This window comes from Mytilus trossulus, chromosome 14 (assembly GCF_036588685.1).
Source record: "Mytilus trossulus isolate FHL-02 chromosome 14, PNRI_Mtr1.1.1.hap1, whole genome shotgun sequence".
Lineage (NCBI taxonomy): Eukaryota > Metazoa > Mollusca > Bivalvia > Mytilida > Mytilidae > Mytilus > Mytilus trossulus.
Window position 1 is genome coordinate 66,382,064 of NC_086386.1, and position 20,219 is coordinate 66,402,282.

The following is a 20,219-nucleotide window of genomic DNA, read 5'->3' on the forward strand; positions in this document are numbered from 1 at the left end:
GATTTGCTATTTAGCTGGCTCTGATTAAATCTGTTTTATGATTAAGTTTTGCATAACACTATTTTTATCACTGGCAGAATATTTAAACCATAGATTTTATGCAGATTTAAATTTGAAAATCTATATTTAATAATGTATTTACAAATGTGTTTTCATGCTTTTAATTAATATTATAAAGTTATAAATTATTTATTTATGAAAATCTTCTATTTTTTATTGTACTGTATTTTCAATGCTTGATATTGTGATAAAATGATTTCAAATTATTTTTAAGCTTTTTTATTCTCTACTAATCACATCAAAGCACAGTTTTATTTAGAGCCATCTAATTAGCAAAGGAGTATGTTCGATAAGGTCCAAAATTGGCCCCCTTTTTTAGCGTAAATTTCAAATTCGGATTTATTGACCAATATCATGATAGATTATAGCTAATACATTGACTAGCTAGGATATAAGCCATTTTGTTGAAAATTTTACGTTTCTGCGTTTTATTATGACGTTAAAAGTTTTACTCATATTGATTTTTCACGAAAAAATTGATAAAAATCAGTAAATTTCCATAAATAATTGGACAGGAAACAGAGCGCATACGTCGACAACAAAGATCTTTTAAAATAATGTTTGTAAAGACATTTCACATGTCTTGTTTGAATATAAAGCTTGTCGACGCCTGCGCTCTGTGTTTCCTGGTCCTTTATTTAGTTGAAATCCAGCTGATTTTGTCAAATTTAACCAAAATCCCTTATCTTGACCATTTTGGGATGTAAAAATCAACGTGTTAGAATCAAACTTTGTCAAAAACAGTTTGGGTTAACTTTCCCACATGTCTTTAAGGCAACTTAAAACAATTATTGTCGTCTAACTATCAACTTTATAATTGGGGCCAAATATAGCCCTTACCGAACTAACTCCTTTGCTATTTTGCCGGTGCCAGTGAAATAGCCACTGCCCTTTTTTTTTTTAACGTTTCCCTATTGTACGAGAACATTATGGTCAATGCCTTAGTAGTTAAACACTCCCATTCGTTGCAGCAGGGACTTTCTGTACTAAATATATACTGGTATAGAAAGTCCCTGGTTGTAGTTATATACATGTCTGTTCAGCTTTCAACAATATTGAAATTCAAGGTCCTCTATAAAAAAATATATCTTGCGTTCTAGGATCTTGTTTTATATGTTTTTTTAAATTACTAGTTTGATTTCTAACAAAAAGATTTTTAAATACAGAAAATAATTGTTTGCATAAAAATTGCTTCCAGGTTCCAGCAATACTGATGTTTTTTAAAGAAAGCAAATCGAAGGAAAACAGGTTATTTTAGCTACTGTTTTATTGAGAAAAACATCTGCGATCACAATGTATTTAATGTTAATAATTATAGGTCAAAGTACGGCCTTCAACATGTTCGAGACAGAGCATTGGCTCACCCCAAACAGAAATCTCAGCTTGTTTTAGCATAAAAATTGCTTCCAGGTTCAAGCAATACTGATGTTTCTGAAAGTAAGGAAATCGAAGGAAAAAGGGTATTTTTTTGCCATTTAAATGAGAGAAAAAAATTGGCTGAGGCTGTGGGCTCATGGGGGCCTCATTCAGCAGCCCCCAAACCCCTGCCTCCCCTGAATTCCAACCCTAGTTACGGCCCTGCTGGTTGTTCATACCAACACAAGAAAAAACTTTAAAAAGTTTAAATTCTATTTATTATATCAGATTTTACAACATCAAACATATTATTTTATAGTCCTAGAATTTTTTCTTCAAAATATTGTCCTCAAAATATTAAAATTCCATGAATATCCAGTAATTCTCACCTAAAAACAATAAATCATGACTTCTAATTTTTACTTTAATGATTAATAATAAGATAAAAGCTGACTGGGGATTTATTTCAATGTACTGTACTGCATCATGTTTTCTAACAGCACTGATAACAAGCATTGTCAGTATTGCATATTTTTAGTAAACATAAAAAAGTCCAGAAAACTGATTATTTTATTGAATTTTCTAAGTCTATGGACCATAATTCTGCACTTAATCATCAGACTGGAACAAAATTCAAACTCAATCTTTTACTTGTCATGATAAAACAACAAACCAAAAATATCAAATCATTATCTTCAAGAATGAAGAAAAAAAGGGTTGAAAACAAATTTGTCGGACTGACAGATGGACAAAGTGCAAACCTAAAGTACCCTTTGACTTTTTTAAGTAAACAATATTTTATTATGAATAATACAAGTATATTTAATAAGCACAATCACAATTAAGATTCAGAAACAAGAATTTTGAAGGAACAACTTTGTCGGTAGGGGACTAAAAAGATGGCTATTTTTTTCTTTACTGTACACATAAACTTAACTTTCTAAAAGAGGATTAGACTTTCATTGTTTAATGTTGTAGGTCCCTTAATGAGAAACTATCCATCTAATATTCAACCAGATGCTCCGCAGGGCGTAGCTTTATACGACCGCAGAGGTTGAACCCTGAACGGTTTGGGCAAGTATGGACACAACATTCAAGCTGGATTCAGCTCTAAATTTAGATTGTGATTAAATAGTTGACACAGCATAGGTTTCTGACACAGAATGAATGTGTTCTAATGACCTTAAAATTTTTTTCTCTTACAGCAATTCACTATGCTGTTGAATATTAATCCTCTCAAATGAGAAAATTGAACCCAATTTTTTGAATCACATCCCCCTTTCCCTTATTCCAAAACTAATCTCAATTAAAATTTCTAATGGAGTTTGCAACAATAACTACTCATTTAAATACATCATAAAATATTAAGATGTAAAAAAACTGCTTGTTATCACTGAATGGTAAAGATTATTTTAATTTATCAGTTGGTAGTAAAAAGTGAATATACATTGTATATTGTATATAACAAAGATTTAAGTTGATTCTGGACAAAGAAAGATAACTCCAATTAAAAAAAATTCTTGCAATTGCACAATATGCAATTAGATATTTCTTGCTTAATATTCTGGACAAAGAAAGATAACTCTAATTAAATTTTGTTTTGCTATTTCACAATATTGTGTAATTAGATATTTCTTGCCATTGCACAATACTGTGCAATTGAAAAGACTTGCTATTGCACAATACTTAATATAATAATTTTAGATCCTGATTTGGACCAACTTGAAAACTGGGCCCATAATCAAAAATCTAAGTACATGTTTGGATTCAGCATATCAAAGAACCCCAAGATTTCAATTTTTGTTAAAATCAAACTAAGTTTAATTTTGGACCCTTTGGACTTTAATGTAGACCAATTTGAAAACCAGACCAAAAATGAAGAATCTACATACACAGTTAGATTTGGCATATCAAAGAACCCCATTAATTCAATTTTTGATGAAATCAAACAAAGTTTAATTTTGGACCCCGATTTGGACCAACTTGAAAACTGGGCCAATAATCAAGAATCTAAGTACATTTTTAGATTCAGCATATCAAAGAACCCAACCAATTCATTTTTTGTCAAAATCAAACTAAGTTTAATTTTGGACCCTTTGGACCTTAATGTAGACCAATTTGAAAACGGGACCAAAAGTTAAGAATCTTAATACACAGTTAGATTCGGCATATCAAAGAACCCCAATTATTCAATTTTGATGAAATCAAACAAAGTTTAATTTTGGACCCTTTTTGGCCCCTAATTCCTAAACTGTTGGGACCTTAACTCCCAAAATCAATACCAACCTTCCTTTTGTGGTCATAAACATTGTGTTTAAATTTCATAGATTTCTATTGAGTTAAACTAAAGTTATTGTGCGAAAACCAAGAATAATGCTTATTTGGGTCCTTGTTTGGCCCCTAATTCCTAAAATGTTGAAACCAAAACTCCCAAAATCAATCCCAACCTTTCTTTAGTCGTCATAAACCTTGTGTCAAAATTTCATAGATTTCTATTAACTTAAACTACAGTTATAGTGCGAAAACCAAGAAAATGCTTATTTGGGCCCTTTTTGGCCCCTAATTCCTAAAATGTTGGGACCAAAACTCCCAAAATCAATACCAACCTTTCTTTTGTGGTCATAAACCTTGTGTTAAAATTTCATAGATTTCTATTTACATTTACTTAAGTTAGAGTGCGAAAACTAAAAGTATTCGGACGACGACGACGACGCCAACGTGATAGCAATATATGACGAAAAATTTTTCAAATTTTGCAGTCGTATAAAAACATCATTTTGAAAACACATTTAATGCTTGAAATTGCACATATTCATGAAAAATACAGCAAATTTTCCAAACAATGAATAGCCCTAAATGGATCTCTGTATACAAAGCCTGAAGAAAATGTGTAAATTGATTAACAATTTAGTTCATGGATCACTTCATAAAAAATTGGTATCTAAAAAATAATAATGAATCAACAGTATTCAAAAATACAAACCTTATAATCAATCACACATCTTTCAATAATAGCTTTATCTAGCATCTTTTTGTACCATTCTTGTAGACGTTTGGGTTTTGGAATTTTTTGTTCTGGTGGATGACAATGAAATATGTAATCATCTCCTTCACTTGGTGGACAAGCCCAAATATGTGCCCATGTGAATCCCATTTGTTTGGCATATTCTAAATAACCAATAAGGATTTCATGATAAACTGCTGTCCTGAGTTGTCTTGGTTGGAAAAAATGTACACTGTCTAAATATGATATGTAACATCTCCTACAAGAATAAGAAGTCTTTAGTAAATAATGCACAACACCTACATGTATGCAATTACTTAAAGTACATTAATGTATATATCTGAAAGCAGTCCATAAGGGGACACGCGGGTCAAAATCAAATATTTTATTTAATATAGGATTTCTCTATATTTTTCTATACATGAACTTTATCTTGTACGTAATAGAAAAATAAAATAAAGAAATGGGGACACCATTCATTTATGAACATAATGTGCTATCTAAAAAGCATATGTAATTTTTTTCTGTTGAACTAATAGACGAAATAGCGGTAATATCGAAATAAAAATTCATAAGGGTTCCGCAGAACCCAGTGTCTCGCCTACTTTTGCTGTTAATCACAGGCTCAACAAAAATGAGGAAAAAAATCAATAAAAATATTCCTGTTGATACTATCTTTTGATCGTAAAAAGCTTCTGTCCAAGTTTGGTAAAAATCCAAGATAGTTTATGAATCTAATAAATGTTTTAAAAACTTTAACTGCAGACTGTATGTAATGTTAACTGGAAGAACAAGAATGTGTCCTCAGTACACGAATGCCCCACTCACACTTTCATTTTCTATGTTCAGTGGACCGTGACATTGGGATAAAAACTCTAATTTGGCATTAAAATTAGAAAGATCATATCATAGGTAACATGTGTACTAAGTTTGAAGTTGATTGGACTTCAACTTCATCAAAAACTACCTTGACCAAAAACTTTAACCTGAAGCGGGACAGACGGACGAACGGACGGACGGACAAACAGACGCAGAGACCAGAAAACATAATGCCCCTCTACTATCGTAGGTGTGGCATAAAAACTAAGTCCATTTATAAGTAAAAAACCGATCCACAGGTACAAAATTTTAACAAATTTCCTTCTAGATACTAGCTTTTGATCATTAAAAAGCTTCTGTCCAAGATTGGTACAAATCCAAAATGGTATAGGAAAGTAATCAAAAAAATTTAAAACTTAAACCACAGAGTGAATGTGTTGTTTCCTGGCAGAAAATCTAAGTCCATTTAAAAGTAAAATACTGAAAAAATTGAAATTTATTTTACAAAAGAGTAAGTTCGGTAAGGGCCATATTTGGACCCAATTATAAAGTTCATAGTTTCAAGACAATAAATGTTTTAAGTTGCCCTAAAGACATGTTAGAAAGTTAAACAGAACTGTTTTTGTCAAAGTTTAATTCTAACACGTTGATTTTTACATCCAAAAAAGGTCAAAATAAGTGATTTTGGTGAAATTTGACAAAATCAGCTAGATTTCAACCAAATAAAGGACCAGGAAATATAGAGCGCAGGCGTCGACAAGCTTAAGATTCAAATAAGACATGTGAAATGTCTTCACAAACATTATTTTAAAAGATCTTTGTTGTCGACGTATGCGCTCTATGTTTCCTGTCCAACAATCTATGGAAATTTACCCATTTTCATTGATTTTTTCGTGAAAAATCAATATGAGTACAACTTGTGACGTCATAATGAAACACAGAAACGTAAAATTTTCAACAAAATGGCCTATATCCTAGCTAGTCAATGTATTAGCTGTAATTTATCGTGATATTGGTCGATAAATCTGAATTTGAAATTTACGCTAAAAAATGGGGCCAATTTTGGACCTTATCGAACATACTCCTTTACTTCTGGAAACTATGTTATGATCATAAACAAGCTTCCGTCCAAGTTTGGTAGAAATCAAGTATAGTTTAAGAAAGTTATTAAAATTTCAAAAACTTTAACCACAGAGTTAATGTAATGTTTCCCCAGCAGAAAAACTAAGTCCATTTATAAGTAAAATACGGAAAAAATGGAAATTTATTTTTACAAAATTTACCTCTGGATACTATTATGATCATAAACAAGCTTCTGTCCAAATTTGGTACAAACCCAGGATAGTTTAAGAAAGTTATTCAAATTTCAAAAACTTTAACCACAGAGTGAATGTGATGTTTCCCGGCAGAAAAACTAAGTCCATTTATAAGTAAAATACTGAAAAAATGAAATTTTATTTTTACAAAATTTACTTCTGGATACTATCTTATGATCATAAACAAGCTTCTGTCCAAGTTTGGTAAAAATCCAGTTTGGTTTAAGAAAGTTATTAAAGTTATTAAAATTTTAAAAACTTTAACCACAGAGTGAATATTTGTGGACGCCGCCGCCGCCGACGCCGACGGAATGTAGGATCGCTATGTCTCGCTTTTTCGACTACAGTCGAAGGCTCGACAAAAAAAGAACTAAATTATAGAAATGCTTAAATTTTACAATTATTTAGTTTTATGTACAGCTTATTTGAAAACAATAATAAACAAGAGGCTCTCAAGAGCCTGAATCGCTCACCTTAATTTTTTTGGTTAAATCTCTCATCAATGATTATTTTGGCTTTTCAATTTTTTTAAAATGTTCTTTGAATCGTCCTATTTTCTTCAAAAGCAAAAAAAAAAAATCATTTTCTCCTTCTATTTTAGCCATACGAGCGAGCTTTGTTTCTTGACATACAAGGAAATAAAACATAAAATTTATTCTAGATACACAGAAACTCATTTAGCCTAAGTTTGGCTGAAATTGATACAGCAGTTTCAAAGAAGAAGATTTTTAAAAGTAAGTCAACATGATGAACAAATTGTGAAAAAAGTCTTTAAAGGGCAATAACTCCTTAAGGGGTCAATTGACAATTTTGGTCAAATTGACTCATTTGTAGATCTTACTTTGCTTAACATTTTTTCTATTTACAGTTTATCTGTATCTATAATAATATTCAAGATAATAACCAAAAACTGCAAAATTTCTTTAAAATCAATTCAGGGGCATTATACCTGAAAAACCAGTTACCCAATTCGGCTGAAAATTTCAGGACAGGTAGACCTTGACCTAATAAATACTTTAACTTCTTGTCTTATTTGCTCTAAATAGTGGATTTTTTGAGATGTAAGCCAAAAACTGCATTTTACCCCCATGTTCTATTTTTAACCATGGCGGCCATGTTTTTTTCACAAAATGGAAAATAAAACACACTCTTTATTCTGGATACCCTAAGGATCATTCAGCTAAAGTTTGGTTGTAATTGGTTCAGTAGTTTCAGAGGAGAAGATCTTTGAAATAGTTTACGACGACGATGATGGACAAACGATGACGACAGACGTCAAGTGATGGCAAAAGCTCACATTCCTTTAAGGAAAGGTGAGCTAAAAATATAGGTCACAGATGAGTTAAAAAAGATATTTCAATTTTAATGCCAAAAATGGCATTTTTGCACCAATGGGAGATAATTAGGAGTTTTTTCAATGATATCTACATTTCAAAAGACACCTGGGGCCAACAGGAAATGATTTTTTGGAAGGATTATTGTACCATGTGATAAAGAAACAACTGCTAAAGGTAATAAATAAAATTTGTAAAGTTTTTTTCCTTTTTTTCTGAAAATCTTATTCCCACATTTCCCGGAAATTTCACATGCCATGACTACATGTCCGTTTATCAACAGGGAAGCACTAACCTATTATTTGGTGCATAACAATTGGAATCGTACTCCTGAACATGCATTCCAAAAAAACAGACATCAACACCATCTATTTCCTCAAAGGCAAACATTGCTTTTGCCCTGTATGGAAAATCTGGTACCATCTCACCATTATCAACAAATCTAAAAAAGAACAAAGATAAAAAAAACAATAAATTGTCAAACAAAAGAAAAGATAATGGCTCATACTTACGTTACTTTTTAGATATATTAACTGTTTTTCAATCATTTTTAATTACCTGTCTAATTGCTGTTTAAATAATTTTTTGAGTGCTCAAACCCTTCACTACACAGCATATTTCTTGCTTAAAAGCTTAATTTGTCATTAAGTATGTTCATCACTAAAAGATCCTAGGACCCTGAATCACTCACTTGACATAAACATAAAACATTAAAATCCAAAGCAACAATGGCAGACATCTTTCATACACTTTATTAGTAAGTTAGTGAAAATTCCAAGAAATAGAAACATTGCAAGGTAATGAAAATTGATGTTGTGTCTTCTCTTTTTTTATTGTAGTGTTGTCAAATTATACCCAGTATTTATTTGCAGATTTGGCTATGTATAGAATTGTATGAACTATAGGTAAGATATAATTACATAAAATATTTTCCCAAACAATTAACATTAAGATATTGTCTTACCAGTTCACAATGTTGGCCTATCAATTGTATGTGTTTGCTCTATTTTCGTGTGTTTTATTTTAGCACTTTCAATGAATGCACCAAATCAACCAAAATAAGCCTATTTACAGTAATAGAAATATAGATGATTAGGAGTATATTTACCTTGCTTTCATCCCAGGTTTAACCTCTACAACTTTGTCTGTACAAGATATAACTTTGATAAAAACTTCTCCAGCACCTGCATCCTTTTTCCGTAAAAAATTATTCACTCTATTTTCTAAGTATGTTCCTAATTTTGTAGGTAGTAGTCCTGACATATGTATATCTGCAAAAGCAAAGCAATACAAAACAAAATGAATTTAAACATCTCATCAATATTTCTGTATGAGCCAATATGAAATTTCTTTTGAAGAATGGGCATCAAATCATAAAAACACTGAACACTTATCCATAGAGTTATGAAATATGTTGAGGGCTGTTCCATTAAAAAAACATGGTACCCAGTGAAAGCACTTTGAAAACAGAATGAACACCCATATAATGAATTTAGAGTCCTGCATAATTTTTAACTGGTTCACAAAGTGGAAAACTGATTTCTTGCATAAATTTTCAAAGTCCAAGAACCATAACTCTGTAAATTTCAGAGTCCAAGAACTATAACTCTGCACTAAATCATCAGACAGGGAAAAAATTAGAAGAACTTGATCAGTAATGTGTGATGATAAAACTAAATACCAAATCAATATATTAAAAAAACAAGTATGTGTCCCCAGTACATGGATGCCCCAAACGCACTATCATTTTCTATGTTCAGAAGACTGTGAAAATGGGGAAAAATCTCTAATTTTGTATTGAAATTAGAAAGATCATATAATAGGGAACACGTGTACTAAGTTTTAAGTTGATTGGACTTCAACTTCATCAAAAACTACCTTGACCAAAATCTTTAACCTGAAGCGGGTGGCACATACCAGAAAACATAATGCCCATAAATGGGCATAAAGTGTGGATAACCTATATTCACATTGGACTTTGTAGAAGACTTAAAAGAAGAAAAAATGTTACTTACTTCTGGCAGTATACCGGTTTTCTTTTCTTTTTGATCCTCTGGCTTTGTAACAATTATCACAGGTAAATCTGCAAAATACAAGACATTTCATATATTTATACAGTAATTTTGGAATATTATTACAGTTACATCTGAATATGACTAAAGTTGTTCTCTAATTGAGTAAAAGATAAGTAAAAACAAAAGGAATAAAATTTTCTGCAGATCGCTGATACAGATCTGAAATTGGGATTGTGATTACATATTTGACACAGCATAATTTCTTACATTGCTTAAATGTAGTTTAAGAACTTTTCAATTGGACATTTACTTATAAATATCTAAATACATGGTTAGATTCAGTTTATTAAAGAACCTTAAGAATTCAAATATTTGAACTAAACCCAAATTGGCTGTTTCAGAATCTAATGCATCCTGGGTAATATTTTCAAAAGCGTACACCAAAGCTTTTTGATTGGGTTAAAACATTACAAACAATGGAAATTCAACCAATGACGTAACGTGAATGTACGTTCACTTTGGGGTACGAACAATGAAATTACCCATGATGCTTTAGATTCTGAAACGGCCAATTGAAATTGGTCAAAATAAGCAATCTTTACAAAGTAAAAGAAAAGTATTGTTCTTGGATCCTTATAACTAAGCAGTGTGGGTCATACCCCCAGATATCAATCCCAACCTTCATTTTTAGATTCTATTTCATAGATATCCTTACACTTATACTCAAATTATCATCTGGAAACTTAATGTCTTCCAGGGGCTGCTCTGGCTCCAAAAAAGTTGGACAAAAACATACAGCCAAGATATGTTTATACTCTTGCATTTGCACTATTAAGTCAATACTATGAAGAAAGGTTAAAAATGTCATAATATTTATGCTTCAAGCATTAATTTGTATGAAGTCAGTAAGTGAATTCTTGTTACTTTCATTCTACAATCTATCAAACAACAAAATGAAGCAATATCATACCCATTAGGCCATATCTGTTCAAAATGAAGCACACAAATTTGATGCAGCTTCCTTCCACATTCTTCACACTCAACAAATCTGTAATAACAAAGAAAATAATAATGAAACACAGAGATGTATTATATTTCTTTTATGTACACTAGTTAACTATAAATTAATATTCCTATAGATGTTTGAAACAAATTTGAATTCTAGCAGTTCTAACTTCTAAAATACACATCTACTGTAAATTCAGAAATTATTGCTTCCATTTTTTATTGTGTATTTTGAAGAATGGACTAAAATGTTAGATTAATTATTGCAATTTCAAAAATCTGCATGCATCTATGTGGATCTGGTAAAAGAGTGTGAGGTTTTATATTTGCATTTAGGCTTACTCCATTAAAATGGACATGGAAGGGTAGGAAGGGACTTTAAAGTTATAAAGGGACATAACTGAAGAACAGTAAAAGTGACACTACCAAAACTTGTACTTGATCTTAGTTTGTGGTAATAATTATTATGTAAAAGTTTCATATCATTAGTTCAGACAAACTTAAGATAATGGAAATGTGTCCCAAGTACATGGATGCTTGATCCACACCATCATATTCTATGTTCAGTGGACCGTGAAAATGGGACAAAATCTCTTATTTGGCATTTTAATTAGAAAGATCATATCATACTTACCAAGTTTCAAGTTGACTGGACTACAACTTCATCTAAAACAACCTCAATCAAAAACTTGAACCTGAAGCGGGACGAAGGGATGAACGAACACACAAACGGAGGGCGTACAGACCAGAAAACATAATGCCCATAAATAGGGTATAACAAAAAATTCAGCAATTTTTCTATATGCAAAGATGCATAACTCTAGAACAGTAAAAGTGACACCATTAAAATCCAAATGTGATCTGTATTTAGTGGTATTAAGCATTGTTCCATTTGTAACGGGGCATAAAACACTGATATTAAAATATAGTTCTGAGACTTACGGTTCATAGTCCAACTGGTCATTTTTCATTCTGTCAAACTGATTTTTCTTAATTCTCCTGAAATCATAACATTGGAAATTTAAGAGAGTTCTTTCATTTATGCATATATATCATATATACAGAAATAACTTGTGATATCTTAATATTGTTCACACAACATTCTTTAATTTCAAATTTATTTTTTCATTGGCCAGCATGTGTAGGAAAATTGCCACCAAATAATAAACAAGCAACAATCATTGTAGAAATTCATACCATAGTAAATATTTGTTTTTGAGTTTGTGTATCATTATTGTCCTCTAGTAAATAACAAAAAAAAGAAGATTTTTTTACATATTGTTTAAGCGATATATCTTGTATTATATTTTGTGTTGAAAATTAATATACCCCTCATATCACCAACAGTTGTAAAATAATTTATAAAGTCATTAAAAATCTAACAGAAAAATAATTTGACAATAAGAGATGGGCCTTAAAATAAACATTGTACCCAGGGAAGGTACAATATAAACGGGATAATTTTACCTCTCTTCCAAAGTTGAGATTCTGATCGATTTATTGGTGAGTCAGAGTCAATATTCCCCCCCCCCCCCCATTTTTTTTTTTACAAGAATCACCTTTTCAAATGTGCATAGATCAGTTAATAATCTTTGAAAAGATATCAATCATAGATTTAAATATTTGCATTAACTATGAAGTGTGATGAAGCAAAAGAGTGTTTTATTAATTCAATATACTGTGCAGGTTGTGGAGATGGGTAAAAAATGTATACTACTATTAATGTTTATTATTACAATTCTATACTTACGTAGCAGGTTGTGTGGGGTCATCTGCAAGTTCCACTTCTTCTCCCTGGATTTCATTGAAGCACTTTTCACAGTAAATGTATCTGTCAGAAAAAAGCCCATTTGTCCGTTTTCTGTTATTTTTGAAGGTGATGATGAGGATGATGAAAATGCAATATACAACAGCATCACAGCACAAGCAGAAAATAATTGGGGAAAAAGAAAAAAATACACAAATGATAACTATATCACTATTACAACAATTTAAAACTAATATCAACAAGAAAAATTATTTTGGTACAATCAACAGATATTCCACAAATTAACCAAATAAACATTTTTTAAGTACCATCAGGAAGATGTCACAAAAGCAAACTTGTAGAAAATAAAAACATATTTTATTAGAACAGAAATATTTTCAATGACAATGTTCTATTTAAACATGATACTAATTTTCTTCAGTATGAATTTACATATAAGCACACCCCTTTATTTATAAATTTTAGGGAGAAATAATGATAATGTAACTTTTGAGTCGCCTTGAATTTCAACAGTATAAAAATCCTATTAAATATAATCCTTCATATTAAAGACATTAGTCTGTCAATTATCAGTAACAATGTACTGTCACCAAACTTATTAAAGAGCTTTTTTTACCCTTGCAAAATTCCTTAGAATAATAAAACCATGAACAAAATAAGGGAATATATCCAATTTGATATGGTTAAAATAATAAAAAAAGTTAGAAAATGTTGACTAGAAAGTACTAAATATAAAAAAAAAGGACAGTTGAAAACTGAATGTACAGTTGATAGTAATTGGAAGAATATCTGCTAAACAAAACAAAAATTAACATGTAGAAACAATGTTTTGGTTTGAGGGAAACGACAGAATAAAAATTCTTGTCTGAAGCCTCTCCATATTCTTTATAAAGCAATATAAGAAGGAACCTTCAGCTGCTCAGGTTTCAGAGACTTTATAAAACCTACAAATTATTAACTAGATATCCTGAAAGCAATTTATATCAGGAGTGTGTACTTTTTCTTATTTCATTGATAGTTGCAATGTGAAATAAGGGCTGATCCCAGTTTGATTGTGGACATGGGAGTCACTCAAATTTATCAACTGTGGGTCGTTGCATTATCCTTTAGAATTTTGTAAGATTGACATGTAAAATGAAATTTCTATATTTTAGAAAGCGAGGTTCTAAAAAGTGCCTCCCATGCGTTAAATTCTGAAACAACTCTTTATACATTTTTCATATGCTTTTTTTCTTCTTTTCAATGTGATTTAATAACTGAACAGCATCAGGCACAAAAATAATGTGCAAGCAAGCAATGATGGTGATGAGAAATGATGATATTGAAATGGAGTACATTTAAATACTGATCCACTGTTATATCATAATGTACAAAATCTACCATTAAATATTGAAAATAACTAATGGCTATTTTGTTGAATGAATGTGGTAGGGTAGGTAGGTAAGATTGTATGCACCTTTAATGATTGAACAACTGCTGAAAGTATGTTGATTTGGATTTAAGTATTCCTTTCATACACCTACATCCTAACATTCATTCAAGTGAAATAGCCATACACATACTGTAGATTCATTATTATTTGTGGGATACTTATTTTGTTGATTTCATGGGTACAGTTCAACCACAAAGTTAAATGTTCAAGAAATGACAAATTTCATATAGGCTTGTATGAAGTCTTCAGCAAAACCAAAAATTTTAATATCCATAAGTTTTCCTTCATCCACCAAAATAAATGAATCCATAGTCAACACACTGTACAATTATTTGAGCATATACTATACAAAGCGGAAATTAATTATTTAGATTTATAGAACTGTAAGAACTCATTGGCAATAGCTTCCACAATACTTGTTTTTATTTTGGAAGATTGTAACTATCAATTCAAGTTATTCTACAGGACTATTCCCTGTGTAGTTAAAGACTTTAAGGTATTAACCCTTTCACCGATTGCTGCCCAGAAAGAAGGTACTCTGAGACGATGGCTTCCCTAGCTACTATTACTCAAGTGGGAGATCTTCATAATACATGTCAATAAAAACTTGTTTGTAGTTATTTGTGTACTTATTTCATTCACTAACAATGTTACCAGTTTTGTTCATGTTTTGATAATTTTTTCTTCATAAAATATTCAAATTTTCAACATTATTTAGGTGAAATTCTCAAAATTCTACTCTTTGACCCCAAATCGTAATTTTTTAACCCAAAACAGCAAAATTTTGAAAATTTTTATGAGGCTGTACAAATTCCTGACACTGAACGATGTAATGGACAAGTGTTTTGTACATACGACATTTTATGTCAAAAAATTATACTAGATTGGCTACAATTCTTCAGTATTCTTTCAAAATAAATGTTCCCTCATTTCAAATTCTCGTAAATTCTGTAAATTTCCTTTGATTTTGACACCGTTTTCAACAACATAAGTGCCATGTTTAAACTTTCATCTGGGTATTCATCAAAGAAAGATAACTCATGTTTGCACTGTTTTGAGCAGGAAATATAAAAGAGGTATTCTGATACCGGTAACACGGGACTCATCGTCAGCTGTCTGAAGGGTGAATCCAGATAAACCGGAACTCATCGGCGAAAGGGTTTAAGATGTTTAAACATGAAGATATCTGCTTTTCTTCTCATACAGCAGTAGAAAAACATTAAGTGTTTATTCTTTTTCATTTTTTTGTTTGTTCCATTTAATAAGTATTGAAACTATTATGCTTCAGTAATCTAACACACTTACCTATTTTGAAAACTATAGTAAACAGCATCTCTTGATATGGTACAAAGTTGTTTGCCGTAACAGCATAGTACTTGTGGACTAAAAACATGCTTCATTCCACAACAGTAACCTAAGGATTGCATTACAGCATCAATTTCACCCTCAAATACTTCGGCAAGCTAAAATAAAAGAAAAGAAAGGTTTGAATCACAATAATAATTTTCATGGACATTCTATAACCGGTAATATGATATAGTTAAGTTTTTTCTGCAAAGATCAAGTTGATGAAGTTGTGTGCTCATGAACCAGAAAATGGGTAGTCAGGGGTGATTCCACCTATATCCTTTCAACTGACAATCCTCATTTTCTGTATCCATTTTTCACTCAGTCCCATGTTAACAATCCATTTGTTTAATTTTACCTTTAAAATTTTGAAATAATATACTGCTTTGTACATAAATTGAAATTAATCAAAGATTTAAAATATTTACAACAATTTCTTTAAAAAGAATCAGATTTATATCTGCCATGAAGCAGGAAACTGTCTTGGGAGTCATAGGGTCATATTTTGTAAAAACAAGTCCAATACAATTGATCGAAGTCACATGTACAGAATCATAACTGAAAAGATGATTTCAATGCTCATTTGACTCAAATAAAATGCTTATATTATGTAATTGTAAGGGAGGAATATGTTTGAATATCTCTTTTCCTTGTACCAATGAGTGTTGTAAATTTTCAAATAATAAGCAACTAGGAAGTGTCTCCATGGCAGATAAATAATAACTTACAGCCTACAAATAAACATGATCAAACTGCACATGAAATATTAAAATCTTTCTTTTATTCAATCAAAGAATCTACTGTCCTGACAGATAGATGGACAGAAAGACAGACAGAGATAGATATCTCTTTGTGAATTATATCTTTACCTTTGAGGCAAATTTGTAAACTCTTGAAGTTTTCCTATTATACAGCCATGCATTGTCCATCATCATCCAAACATCATCACAGAACTGCCATGGATCAGCATATTGCCCTGTATCTAACTTTCTTCGTATTAATGACAGGTCCATTGGAGCCTTTACTATGTCAAAGTAATCCTGTTTAAGATAATAAATGGTACTAATGAAGAGAACACTAATAAAAATTGAAAAGGGCTATATATATATTGCTGTGAAAAGAAAATTAATCCAAGGAAACAATTCTAACAGTTATTATTGCTATAATTTCAAAATATTTTATCTGCACACTTACTGGTATTCCCAATAAGACTGGGTCAACTGGTTGTCTGAATGGCATAGATTCTGGATCTTGCTTGTATAACTTCTCTAGCACCGGCATCAAAGATTGTCTTAATTCATCAGGTTTAAATACTGAAATAGTAGATTTCAATATTATGATGGTTGAATTTTAAATTATAGTTCAAAGGTCATGTCAAGAACTGCATTCACTCAAACTTGAACTATTTTTTTCAATCATCCTGAATCATCAGGAAATATTTCACAGACAAACTAAAAATTTGAAAGGTTAAGTTTGTGATGGCTTGGCATTGCTCAAAATCTGTATTTTAAGGATATTTAATATCTTCAAATGATATAATATTTTTGCAATTAAACCATACACTGTTGCCCAATATAAAAGAAGTTGCAAAATAAGAGAGATATTTGTAAACACTCCTGCCTGAGGAGCTACCTACTTTTTTTGGATCTAGGTTTGGATGAGCAAGGTACAACTACGTTGTTGGGAGTTGATGATGGTGTGGAAACAGGAATGCTTGGTGACATGGATGGTGTTTCCATTGGACTTGGTTTGGTTTCACTATTTTCAGTATCATTGGTTGTAACCTCAGTCTTTGGAGATATTATAGGTTTCATATCACTTGTATCATTTTCTGTTTTTATTTGAGATGACTGAAAAAGTAAAAAGAACTATGATTTATACATTCTCAAATATCTTAGATGTAACATTAATATGACATTTTATCCATCACTTTCCTTCTACATACAAAGTTGAATTCGGATTTCAATGAAATGATGTAGCAGTGATCTTCCTACAACTTTAGGATAACATCAATTATGCTTCAACTGAAAATCCCCAGGAGTAATGTTTTTATCAATGTGTATAAAACTGATTCCTCTCATTATTAGTAAGTTATTTACATCATTGCGTAAAGGTTTTAAATAGGTCTACGTCTCATAAAAAACATACCAGATCTCATTATTTAATAATAAATCAGTAATGATTTCTGAACTTTTTTTCATATGCTCTTAAACATATTTTACATGGGGTACCATTTTGTTTTTATTAAAGCAGGATAAGTAAGTTATCATATTTTAATGCACGCGTAAATCCTGATTTTGGTGCACTTTTTTTTTTTAATGCACCATACAATGAAAAACTTTTTGTTTTGGTTGGTATAATCACCTTCATCAATTCTTCAATTCTAATTAATCTTTAAATGACCATCCCCTATGTTGTTAAAAACTATTTAAGCCTATACAAATACCTGTGAAATCTCTTTTCCACAATGAATTCCAGGTTCTTGTTTGATGTCCTGCTCTGTTTTAATTTCCATCTTGATTTCTTGTTTAATATCTGGTTTAACATCCTGCTCTATAGAGTTAGTAATTGGTGTTACTGAGTTAATGAGACTGTTACTAGCACTAGTGGTTACTGTTGTTGTGGACGTAGCAGGTGCTGTACTGGTTGGCTGTGTAGAACCAGTTGTACATGGAGCTGTCAGAACATCTACTAATGTTTGGGGCTGATTACCACCATTTTGATTGAGACTAGTATTTATATCTGCGGACATCAGCTTGTCTGCTTGTAATGCATTATGTAAATTTTCTAATGACTGTAAAGAGATTATAAAAAGAGTTATCAATATCAAATTTATAACCAGTTTGTTGCTGATAAAGGCTGTTCCATAAACCCATACATGGGACCCAGAGAAGGTTATCAGACATACTCTAAAAACTCTTCCCTTGAAAAATAGCAGATATTTGAATAACTGACCTTATCTTATATGAAAGCCAAGTCCTATAAACTATGAAAAAGACCAACAAATTGACAAAACAGAAAGAGAGATTTTTTCAATACTATTAAAATTTAAGGGATTTGTTTGAAGGGAAATTTGAGTAGTTATACAAAGTGTTGAAATAACCACAGTTGGACAAAATATACCATAATGCATCCCTTACAGGCATATAAAATTAGAAAGAATGAGGTGTGTAATTTATGTCTAACCTACTACAAGGTCTACCTAATTATTTGATCTTTTTTTATAGAAAATTGTCTTACCTGAGACGATGACAACTGTGATGATACTGATGTAGGGTTTTGTGACAAAAGTGGCTGTGGTGAGAACTGTGACAAAATACTGGATGCTGGAGCAGGACTTCTCTGTGTCAGCTGGCTAACTGATGCTGGAGATGGGGGAAGTTGTGGTCGTGGCTGAAAACAACAGAATATAAATACTTATAAAGAGCTAGCATTGGAATGTAGGCGTGTTTGTAAGATTAAGGAATATAATACAAATTATTAACATGACCAGAATACAATACCCTTAATCAACTAGTTCTCCACAAAACATAAAATCAACTACTTATTCAAATAATTAAAATGAGGTCCGAAGAAGTCTATATTATTCACTGGTAAAAAGAACAATTCTTATGTCAAATGATCAATGTAAACATATCTCTTAAAGTTTTTGTAAACTATCCCATGACACATTCTTGGTTAATTTTTTAAGTTTTTTTGTAAAATTTTCTCTTTTAATTTTATGCAGAGGCTTTGTATAATGTTTTTTAGTGTTTTTCAAGCTTTTCTAAGAGGCTTGTCCTGGAAAAAAATGCAAGAGAGAGGACAGTTTGTTTCAACACCTGCCACCCAGACAATTCTAATTGGAAAAAGTGTGAAAAATTGCTCTGATAATACCTCCTCTACATGTTTTGGGGGAATACCTCAAACAATTTTTGTGCGATATAAGATTTACTCAGGACAATATTCACCACTATGTGTATGAATCCAGCTGCATCAGAAAATTTGGTATTGGAAGACCCTTTCTGTGTTATTTTATATTCCTAGTAGTTAAAAGATCTATGAAGAATGATGCAACAAAACAGATTGAAATAATTAAAATTGATGTAAAATTCATACTTGAGGAATAGGTTGTTGTGGTTGTGGAAATCTGTTTTTGATGTTATCAATCTGTTGAGCCTTAAGCAGCTGTTGCTGTTGATTTAAAGTTCCCAACTGCTGAAATATCAAGAAAAAGTTGAAAATAACTTCATGTCTCATACATTATGTTTTTGGATGGCACTTTCAAATTGGTCTATTTTCACATGAACTATATTTGGAAGATATGGCATACATTTTCCTCTGTGTTGAAGACTGCCTTTTTGTGTTGTGCATGTTCTGCTTTTGTGTCATAAATGAATACTCCATATTCTTTATTTTTTTATTAACGGATAAATTCCTTATGAAACTGTGAGGGTAAAGTGGTGAGATTTGGAAGAGAAGTACTCAAGGCACTACAATATTTGGTTTTTACTTTAGTACAAAGGGCCATATGTATCTTATTTTTGCTTAAGGGGGGTCGCAGGTCTAAATAATTTTTTTTTTATTTAATACCGTATAGCGGGTTATTTTCGCGGGTGTAAAATTTCGCGATTTTCATTGAATAAGGTATACGAAATATTTTGGCGGTTATTATTTTGGCGGATTCAACATTTTTAACATTACCTTTGTATGCACACCTTTAAATTGGCGGAATTTATTTTGGCGATTTTGTTCTATCCGCGAAAATAAGCGAAAATTTACAC

The 20,219-nt window shown here is 31.3% G+C and overlaps 1 protein-coding gene across 7 annotated transcripts in view; it reads right to left on the reverse strand.

The window, feature by feature from the left end:
* LOC134696802 (CREB-binding protein-like) overlaps positions 1-20,219 on the reverse strand; it is a 43,092-nt gene that overhangs the window by 7,355 nt on the left and 15,518 nt on the right. For 4 of the 7 annotated variants that reach the window (XM_063558752.1, XM_063558749.1, XM_063558751.1 and 1 more), the window contains exons 11-24: positions 19,555-19,653; positions 18,697-18,849; positions 17,903-18,250; positions 17,093-17,306; positions 16,651-16,769; positions 16,326-16,496; positions 15,415-15,572; positions 12,660-12,770; positions 11,852-11,908; positions 10,875-10,952; positions 9,905-9,972; positions 8,998-9,160; positions 8,185-8,331; positions 4,400-4,679 (exon numbers count right to left, since the gene is read on the reverse strand). In XM_063558752.1, coding sequence (XP_063414822.1) covers positions 4,400-4,679; positions 8,185-8,331; positions 8,998-9,160; positions 9,905-9,972; positions 10,875-10,952; positions 11,852-11,908; positions 12,660-12,770; positions 15,415-15,572; positions 16,326-16,496; positions 16,651-16,769; positions 17,093-17,306; positions 17,903-18,250; positions 18,697-18,849; positions 19,555-19,653 — 2,166 coding nt within the window. The remainder of the gene's footprint in view (positions 1-4,399; positions 4,680-8,184; positions 8,332-8,997; positions 9,161-9,904; positions 9,973-10,874; positions 10,953-11,851; positions 11,909-12,659; positions 12,771-15,414; positions 15,573-16,325; positions 16,497-16,650; positions 16,770-17,092; positions 17,307-17,902; positions 18,251-18,696; positions 18,850-19,554; positions 19,654-20,219) is intronic. The other 3 variants (XM_063558756.1, XM_063558755.1, XM_063558753.1) reach the window with 2 other exon arrangements.